Raw genomic sequence first — 10,571 nt, 5'->3', positions numbered from 1 at the left:
TATACTTAAGGAAATAAAACTCAATTTTACTCTATGTAGTTATAGTGCTGTAAAGAAAAAATAATTTAGAAACCATTTCAAGTCTGAAATGTTCACTATGTTCAAACTAATGCAAAGGCTAAGCCTATGGTCCATGACCTGTTTTTAATGTGTGGAGAGACAGGATCTACAGCAGTTCAGCATTTTTCTGATGGAGATTTCTCTCCACTGCTCCTTTCTTCCCGTATTCTATGACTTGCTGCTGAAGCCCTCCCTGAACCTCTACCAAAGTAGCGTATGTTGGTAGCTCACAAGTAAAGGTCCATGGGTATGAATATTACCTCTTAAGTCAGTTTTTCAGTAAGATCAAATCACTGAACGACACAGTGCAGAGGTGCTTAACCATTCATAGTTAGTCAGAAGTTCAATGGAGTACTTTAAGTTGTGTCTTCTGTAGGAGCCCTTCGCTGTCGAGCAGATTTCTGTCTGCCTCTCTGAGGTGAAGGTGGAGTCTCTTCAGCTTCAGCCTCTGCAGGCTCATTATCTCCCTGTTGGGACCCCGTATCACCTATCAGTTCTCTCAGGAACTTGAATTTAGACAAAAACAATTGCCAGACCACGTACCAGCCTGCAGGAGAAAGAAAAAAAGGCACTGCTCAGTTACTTCATAGAAATTGATAGTCAGCTCTCAGGCAAAGTATACCAGAAAAGTAAGAAAAAACCTGGATTGCGTCCCATCTTCTAATTGCCAACTCAACCGTGACAACGCTTCACAACACACAAACTCCTTTCTGCAGCCCTATAAATACCAATTCAACTTGAAAAAAAAGTTTGTCCTTGTCCAGAAGCAAACATTTAAGCTCCAGTCAAGGACCTACAGGTTCAGAATTGCACTGCCACAGCAAGCAGTAGGTACATGATCACCATTGCACACCTAATGGTCTTAACTCTCAGGAGAAAAGGAATTGTTGTGGTTATATACACAGTCAGAATTCATTACACCAGTACTGTAAAAAGGTAGCACTAGGGTTTATACCCTCACTCAGCGAAGACATTGTTAAAAAAAACAAGCAAACAAAAAAACACATGCACCAAAAAAACCACCACCACCAAAAATACCCTGCATTACATAATGGTTATTATGCACACTTCTGGAGACTTTGAAATTAATACTTTGTTTTACAATAAATCCTATTCTGAAATGCACAAGGTCTTCCTTATGTTCATTAAGAGATCACATCCCCCAAGTTCGAGCTGTTCCCTTACCATGCCCAAACCCCATTAAAGTAAAATTAATGTTCTCTGGTAAATTTGTATTCCGCTCCACTGCTTAAATGCTCAAGGTACTAAAACTATGCAAGTAAAGAGCTGAGATGCTCACATTTCTAGAATATATCTTAAAAATATTTAAGATCCAGGTGCTCAAGTGTTTCAATAACAGATCACCCAGGAACTTAAAAAAACAGATATAACTCTATCCAAACCTAAACCAGAATCTTCCTTTTAAAAGGTCTCCCTTACCTAAGCACTTAGGGTCACGAAAGACTGGAGTTTTGCCCAGCTGAGAACTAGTGATATCCCCTTCCCTCTAGCTAACTAGTCAAGTGTCATTATCCATTAACCAGAAATATAACTTGTTTGTGAAGCACACAGTTAAACAGCATCAAATTTAAACAGGAATTTGAAAATATATGCTATATAAGCATCTCTTGCAACACCAGAAACTCTCCAGCATAGAGCTATAAATTAATACTCCCATTCTGTGTTCAGAAGATCTTACCAGCGATTTAAGCCTATACTGCTGACCTATACAAACATCAAGAGGCCTATTTTACAGAGCCAGGGAAACCCATCCTCCCAGGTAGACCACTGCCAGCAGAAACAGACTTCTGAGTGTGGACAACACCAGCACATTGGGGAAAGGAAATAAAGACTAATAAGTGGCACTTGTGTAACCACAGCACCACTATTTTTCTTCCTATTATGTAATCAGAGCCAGGCCAATTCGAGCAGCTATTGCTCAGGACAAAACAGGATCCCACCCTCCTCCTCTTCCCTCCTGACACCCATTTCACACCCTGCAGACTTCTAATTTCCATAACTTCTCTGCTGCTGAGGAGAGTTGGAGGAAAGCTTTTATTACAACCTTTAATGATCTAAATGACTTCCTAAAGCCTACACCAAGTAGCTCCTTTTCCATTGAAGACTCAACCTTTAAATGACTTGTGATTAAATTTAAACTGATGTCACACATGTGCATCAAATCGCTCTGCACCTAGAAAAATCCTCAATGACTGACGTCTGGTTTGGGGATCTTTTTTCTTTCAGATCTAGAAGTAAAAATTGAAATAGCAGTTATTTGAAAATTATTTCCATTGAGGGCTATTCTAGACCTCTGGGACATGCAACAGTTGATGCATTCTGAGACCTTGAATCAATCCGTTCTTCTCATGTGTCTAAACATTATTAGAAGTAATGAAGTTTGCATAAGCGGTGCTCATTTCTAGTCCACGCGGGAAAGAAAATGCATAAAATACTCCAGGTGAATATAAGCCACTTGAAAGAAAGTGAGGCCTAAGCGGAATATCACATGCCACTTAAAAATGTCTTCAACTCCCCAATTTGTTGTCAGAGACAAAATTAAAGACACTAGACTTAGAAGTGCATGAAAAGCATGCAGTACACTCTACTAAATCCACTTAAGCATATGTGTGTGTGTGGGGGAAACTCTCAGCCACAAATTGTTTGTGTTTCTTTTTTTTTTTTGTGTGTGTGTGTGTGTGGCTGCTTTTTTGTTGTTGTTGGTTGGTTGTTGAAAATCCTACCTAAAACAATTACTGTGAAACAAACATATTACTTCCAGAGAACACTATGGAAGGGGGGAGGAAGTGAAAAATATTCAGGGCCTTCCCAAAAGGAATTATAGGGCACTTCAGAGAAGCTTGATTTGAATATATTTGGTATAAATACATACTTCATTAAGGGAGGTATTTTAACTTAGGGTAAATAAAATGGACCACACGCTTCCTCTATCACTGCACATAGGCCACTTAACACACAGAATTATGACTGGGAGGGGTGGGTAAGAAATACTAAAGAATATTAACAGTTTATTCTCAGACACTCTCAAGAAAAGCAGCATTAATTTTTTCCATGTTTTGTCTGAGTTAGAGAACAACAATCTGAGTATCCAAAATACCAAGTACCACAAACAGATTTAAGAGCTCTCTCTGCTCAAGACTACAAACAAGACAGTGTAAATTATCAGCCAATAAGACTGGTTATAGTCCACAACCAACCAGTCCAGTGATAATAGCCAGGTGAAACAAGCCACAATGCAGTGCACTGAAAATAAAATTACAATAGGCTTAGCCAATGATATTATAATAATGGGAGTGTAACCAGACTTTCTAAACCTCATGAGATTTCCCAGCCTGTACCAGAGGCATTTAGGTATATGGTAATCAAAGCAGAAAGGAAGTTACTTCTTTCTGTTGTTCTAGTTACAGTGTAATCTGGGATGGAAAGTCAGAAAAAATAAATAAATAAATAAATAAATAAAATCTCCTAAACAAATACACTTGTCTGAATCAAGTTAAGACTGCCTCTTCAGCTGAGACTCCCTGTCACCTCACTGTTGCTAAACACTTAAGTAAGAATTTCCCGAGAAATAACCAGGCTACTAAAGAACAAGTTATTCTGGGTAAGAGAAACTCTCTCCAGCAACAATATCAACTGCATGCACCACTGAACAAAGCCTGGAGGCAGATTCACAGGACTGAGTTACTTCTGAATCACTAGACAATGCATTTTCTATTAATTTCACAGCCTCTTAAAGAACATTGCAAAATAGTAACACTTGACATCATGACATACTGAAGAACTGTAAGTTGCATAATAGTGTATCTTTAAAAAAAAAAAGTAATTGTAAAGTAATTTAAAATACACAAAAAAGTGGGGATTTCTGTGCATTCATGTCTTTATACAGCTCATTTCAGCTTTGCAACTATTTTTTGCAGAGGTCTTCCTGGACAGGAAACTGACACCACCAGTTTGTATCTCAAATGCTTCCAGATTGTTCAGACAAGACACTCTCAAAGAAGTCCTACTGGTTTAACTTCACCACACACAAAATGTTTTATTTGAGTCAGTCTTCCAGTGCTTAATTTGCTTAGCCATTCGATTCACCTTTTCAAATCATTCATAGCTCAATCGAACCTTTGGAAGTCAAATAGCACAGCCACAATACATCTTCAGCAAACAAGCAGAGATGACATGCAGACTGAAATATATATATATATAATATTTCTGCATTAATTGGTGAAAGAAATTGCCTCTCAAAAAGTAAATCAAGTCCTACAGTACATCACTGCAATGCAAAGTGGGGGTGCAGCTCTTGGTGCAGCAGATACCAGAATCCAGAGAGTCAGGAAATCCTCTCCACCACAAACACAGTATTTTGCATTTAGGCAGAAAAACAGCTCCAGCTCCCAGCCTCCGCAGAGCTTAGTATTCACTAAAAGCTGGGAACTACTTTCTCACTTAAAATGCCACAGTCAGGTGCCATCCAAAGACATTTAAGCCACACTTGGCACTGTGCCATCAGTATGTCAACCCCTGTTAAAAATCATCATGCAATGTGTTTGTGAAGATGGGACCATGACTCAAAGCCTCTTCTACTGACTCACACAGAGACTTTTATAAAATCTGTGTAATATCAGGATTTTAAACAGTTTTTATGATTTGACTATGTTTCCTTAAAGCTACCTTTTATTTCCCACATCAGCTCTTAGTTCTTTGTAAAGGGGAAAGAAACAAAGTCATCTGGCTACAACATTACTCCCCCTCAGAAAGTGAGGGGTGTGAGTCTCAGGTCCACACATTTCATTCACCTTATACTGGCTTGTATGTGAAAGCTAACAGAGGGTTTTTTGTATTGGAGCGCATCTTCCTCTTCCATTTGAATCAGGAAGAGCAAACAAAACAAAAAACACAGGGTTAATATAGAACATCACGGTAAAGCAACCTGATTTTTTTTATGTGAAATACAAATGGAACCAAGAAAGGATGGAAGGTGACGTGGCAACGGCACAAGATGAAGTCTGAAGATGTGGCTTCTATTTCTGACCCTACTATAGGCTTCTGTGCAGTCTTGCAAGATCGCTTTACCTTCAAAAATAGGATGCTACTTCTCCAGCACATGAAGACTAATATAGAACTGGGTTATTACCAAGGTGAATGTTGCCTGTATTCAAATGCTGAAGTGTCCATCACAGAAAATCTTAAGCAGGCATAGCTGGAGAGAGAGGGGGAGGGGGGGCGGGAAAAGTGTGGAGCTCTAGATGCCAACCTGAGATCTTGGAGAACAAGGTTCTACTCTGACCTCTATGCCAGATTTCTTCTGTTACCAGGGACAAGTCACTTTAATGCTGCACCATTCAGCTTTGCTATGGAGAAGATCAGTCAGAAGGAGGCACACGCAAATCTGATACCGGAATAACACAAGACATCAGGTGACACAGTGCTTGGCTCTGCACAGCACCTTAAACCTGGTCCTATTTAATGCAACACTTTACCACATGCTGCTTGCTGACTGATAGCAATAAAACCTGCTCTCTTCCCATCTCCCATTTATAACAGTTTCAAAATTCAACTTCAAATTAAATGGTATTTTCTCTTTATTGCCTGTCTAAACATGCATGATTTTCCTTATTTTTTAAACCATTTTCTGAGATTCACTCATTTAAGGTAATTACAAAACTGTTTAAACAAAGCATTAAAGAAAACTCATTCAGGCAGAATTTAGGGCTCAAATGTTTCCCCATCTGCAAATGAATTCAGACTTGGGAAGTGAATCACACACTTGTTTCAGCATTTTGAGTTACATGATTTTTGTTTTAAGGTCATGTCTCTCAAACCACATCTCATTAGCCTCTCTTGCCAAATGAGATAAATGCTTCCATCTGTTCCATTGAAGGCACTTCTACAATTTCACATGGCTCCATGCATTACTACCTGGGGAAAATAAAACAAATACACAGAATAATAATAACAAATACACTATTAGAGTTCACCTTGACTGGTATTTTATCCTACATCCTTGACTATGCATGAGTTCCTCCCATCTGCAGAGGAACATGGAAAACACAAAAACAGCAATAAGACCACTAGAGAGAAACCAGAGGAAGGAAATCAGAAAATACAGGAAAAAAAAAAAAAAAAAGGTGGAAGCAAGTTACCTCAGTCCCACTTTTAAAGCACAACTGAAAAATTGCTGTTTACAGCCCCTCAATGGTTTCTATGTCAGATGTGACCAGTTTACAAATAGAGATGTTGCTAGCTGCAAGCCTTCTGTTTCCTAACAAATTCAGATTAAAACTGAAAGTAGCTGTCGCAAGCATACAGAAATGTTTAGAAGAAATCAGGTCATTTATTTGAAGTACTTCTATAGACAAACACCTAATTCAGGCACAAATATTTGCTTTTCATATGGCTAAAGAACTGGTCCAAATAACTTCCAATAGCTTGTGCTTTGAATTTTTTCCCTTCACATTAGAAAAATGATAAAATGTAATTTTTTCCCCAATATTTAAGTTCTGATAACACATATTGCATCAAATTTGTTATAAGCAGCATAAATCCACATGATCCTAGAATGTCTCCTGGATGTTTAAGTCTATTGTTCTCTACAAGCATTCACACCATTAATCCTTTTACATAGCACTCAAAATCCAAGCTACAGCTCTTTAGGCTCTTGACCCTGTAAGTCCTTTTCATAAGGCTGTTTCAGTACCTCTCATGGATGGCTGTAAAATATTCTTATCATCAGATCAAGCTTAGTCAAGATTATATCCACTCATTCTTGTCTCATGTTTGTCCATTAATTCATGTGTCTCACTGGCTGGCATTTACTCCTATCCTGTCATACACAGCACTCAGTCTCCCTGGGAGTCTAACAGGCTGTGAAGATGAGAGATCTGTAGGTAAGAAGTTGGATAAGAAACTGCCTATCACTGGCACAGATAAATAATTAAATTTGAAGTAGCATGTACTCAATTTTCTCTAGTTGTGTTCTTGACAATGTTTTCCTTGAATGTTTCCCATTAATAATCATGGGACAAGAACCAAGAAGTGTAGCAATACTAATTAGTAAATGCTGCATGACAGAAAAAAAATCATTACCAATACTGGAAATCATTATCAAATTCTATCGAGTCACTTCTAACAGGGTAACAGTTCAAATCCCCTGAAAAAACAATGAACATGTCAGCTTCCTGTGTTCAGTACTTTTGGAATCTAGTGACTTTTAGCACTCATTTTATAAGCTCTAATACTGTTGAAAGGAAAAAAAAAAAAAAAAAAAGGGTCCAAAGCAAAGTATTAATTGAATCCAACTTGAATGTACAATACAGAACTCCAAGCTGCTAAGTATTTATAAACCACTTAAAAATAGTCATAAATTTCTTGCTTCAAGAGAGCAAAAGTAATTAAACACTAGAGAGATGTTTAAGTTAGCAGGCAAAGTTAGAGATCCTAAGCATTTCAATTCCATTTGTGACATACAGATAAAAGCAGGAAGGCCCTGAGAAAGTGTTTCTGATTTTGAATAGCATCTCACAAAATTATTTTAATCTTTCAGCACAAGAAGAAGCAAAGATCTCATAGGCATACTATGAAAACATAAAAACCCTAGAAAATACCACATTTCATCTTCTAAAAATATGAAAAGTGGCCAGACAACACCTAATGAGCATGTAGAAATTTGCATAAAGAGCCACGTAGGTCAGCTTTTAGTATGTGACAATGGACAGTAAGGACACACAGGAAAAGTGCAGAATACCAGGAAAAGTGCACAATGTGCACCCTTGCAGTCCTAGTTATCTGTATTTCAGAAGTTTCCTTACCTGAGTCTTAGTGCTATGGGTTAAAGATGTTGACCTTTCTTCCACAAACTTTATTAAAGTTTCAGCATCCAAAATAGTCTTTGTTAATGAGGCTGCAATTTATTTCCCCATTGTGTAAAACGAAAACATTTTGGTTTAAGTCTGTTGCTCAATCATTTAGCTGTATGTTCTCCAGTTCCTCTGCAATGATGACATTTTCACAACCATTCCCAATTTACCTTTTTCATTCTGCTCAGTTTTATAACCATCACCCATCTATCTTCCAGGCTAGACAGATCTAACCTATTTATAGAGTTTCTTCATGCAGGAATCATTACATAGCTCTCACCACCTTATTTTGTAAAAAGAAACTAGGCTTTTTTTCAATAATGTAATACACTTTAACAAGAAAATACACTGCTTGAGACACAGGTATGTGGTAGATCCCTGCAGCAATATAATGACATCTTCTATTTTATTTTAAACTTCCAGTGTTTAATTTACCTATTTGCTTGCTACAAGGCAGTAAACAGAGATTTTGGAGAACTGCTCACAATTCCTTCAGCTAATCCTTTTTTTGGGATGCTAACAGCTCAGTTCAAAGCCATATTTCCCCACAAAAATTACGTATGCATACATTTCACACTTCTTATGTGCATTACTCCATACATGCTAATACTGGATTTCACATCCCATATTACTATCCAGACCCCTGATATTGCAAAATCTTTTCACAATGGTTTGCCATTTTGATCACAATTGACATTTTTAAGCATTAAATGTTAGCTGACTCTTCACTTTGCTCCCTTGGTTTCCACAAATCACAAAGCCACTTGGAATTTGCTTCTTATCTCACAAACCTTTCACCACAGACTATGGCACAGTTTGAGCTTGGTGGTGGTGAGTTTTGAGGTGGGTTTTTTTTTTTTAGAGCTCTAAGTTCAGCACATTGACCACAACACCCTCACATACTACCCTACTGATTCCTTCCAAGAACTCCTACAGACCTGCAACTCGTGCCTAGCACTGAAATAACCCTTCTCTCTGAATACACATTAAAAAAACCCTCAAATGACCTGCTTTCAATCTGTTCTAGCAAACAGATGTCAAAGCCTGAGAGGTACCGGTATGAAGTTTACTTCCTCTATTCAGTGACATTTCAGACCCACGTACAGAGCCCGTTCACTAAAAAAAAATGCTGTCAGCTTCAGATTAGTCACCGAATTATGCTCTGGTAATATTTCACGGCTGAAAATTATTAGGAAACAAAGAGAAGGGGGCGCTGCGAACCACACACGATCCCCACAGCCCAGGGCACGGTGCCCTTTCATTTCCCTCAGTCAATCTGAGCGAAGGGGAACCACCAGAGATTGAGAAAGCGGGGGAGGGGGAAGAAGCAGGGTGAGAATGGGGGACCGGAGCGCTGCCCGCCGAAGCCGGCCAGCCCTCCGGCAGCGGGCGGGACTCACCGCACAGCATGAAGAGCAGAACACAGGCCAGGGTGGCCACGATCACCAGCAAGGTCAGCCCGATGCTCTGCCACATGGCGCCAGCCGCCTTCCCCTCGCCGGCGGCGGAGGGGGCCCCCTCCTCAACGACACCTCCCCGCCGAGGCAGCCGCTCGGCCGGGCTGGGCCGAGCCCCACCGACGGCCTCCCCTGCTGGAGAGACAGCAGGGGCGGTCGGGGCCCAGCCGGCCCCTCGGCGGGTCACCCCACAGCGGGCCGCCGCGGGGCTGAGGTGAAGGCAAACGCCCGCCGGCGGCTACATGGAGGAGGAGGCCGCACCTCGCATCGCTGCCCGCTACCCCGGGGAAGGGAGGGGGCAGCCCCGCGGCCCAGCCGGGAGAGCAAGGTGAGCCGAGGAGACGCAGGCTGAGCCGGCGGCAGCACCGGCGCTGTCTCCTCCCGCCGCTTAACACCCCGGCGCGAAGAGCGGCCGTGGGGAGACGGGGCGGGCGTCCGAGTGCGTCGTGGTGACGCAAGCGCGGTGGATGCTGGGAACTGTAGTTCGCCTCCTCGAGCCCCGGCGGCAAGAGCGGGAGGCGCCCCCGCAAGGGGGACAACAAGTCCCGGCGTGCCCCGCGCCGCCCTCGCTGCTGGGGGCTGAGAGGCGGCCGGGGCGCGGGCGGCACTGGGGGCGGGGATGGCGCAGGGTGGGCTGAGTGGGGGCCCGGCCAGACTCTGTGAGGCAGAGCCGGGAGAGAGGGGCAGTAAAAACACAGGTGTGGCCGTGGCTGGAGCCCTGAGCAGAGCAGAGAGTCTGTAGTAGGACAGGTTGCTCCCCGTGCAGTGATTGATTTAGCTCAGTCCTAAGGATGGGGCAACCTGATCTCTTGTTCCTCTTTCTCCCTCTTGTCACTGCTGCCCTGGCTTCCCCGTGCGCGGGTTGATCACAAAGGGGACAGCAGGGCCACCAGTCCTTGGCCAAGGCAGCGTTTCTACATATGCGCCAGCCCAGCATGGTTCAAATTCCACATGACCTTGACTCTTGCTTTCTGTTGACATTGTAGCGACACATCAAAGCTGGTCTTTCCTTCTTAAGAGAAATCTGAGGAAATAATAACTTCCAGGAATCGTGAGATAATCTTGATTCTGACATGGACTTTGCTTTTAGAACTGGAATAAGGTTATAACTTTCATTTGTTGTGTAGGAGGTGCTGGTTAATGTTTCTAGAACTACTGAAAATGTTTGTTTGAATCCACTACT

At 41.5% G+C, this 10,571-nt stretch overlaps 1 protein-coding gene across 1 annotated transcript; it reads right to left on the bottom strand.

The window, feature by feature from the left end:
• Nucleotides 1-416: 416 nt before the first annotated feature.
• SMIM13 (small integral membrane protein 13) lies at nt 417-9,424 on the bottom strand (the record flags this gene model as incomplete). Its single annotated transcript, XM_080339402.1, has 2 exons — nt 9,332-9,424; nt 417-607 (listed from the first exon to the last, which is right to left on the bottom strand). Exons 1-2 carry the CDS (start codon nt 9,405-9,407, stop codon nt 417-419), a joined length of 267 nt encoding a protein of 88 aa, XP_080195528.1. The 5' UTR covers nt 9,408-9,424.
• Between the last annotated feature and the right edge of the window lie 1,147 nt (nt 9,425-10,571).

The sequence above is a fragment of the Nesoenas mayeri genome, assembly GCF_963082525.1.
Source record: "Nesoenas mayeri genome assembly, chromosome: 2".
Taxonomy (NCBI): domain Eukaryota; kingdom Metazoa; phylum Chordata; class Aves; order Columbiformes; family Columbidae; genus Nesoenas; species Nesoenas mayeri.
The sequence above is the reverse complement of the archived record's forward strand: the minus strand, read 5'-3'. Positions and strand labels throughout refer to the sequence as shown.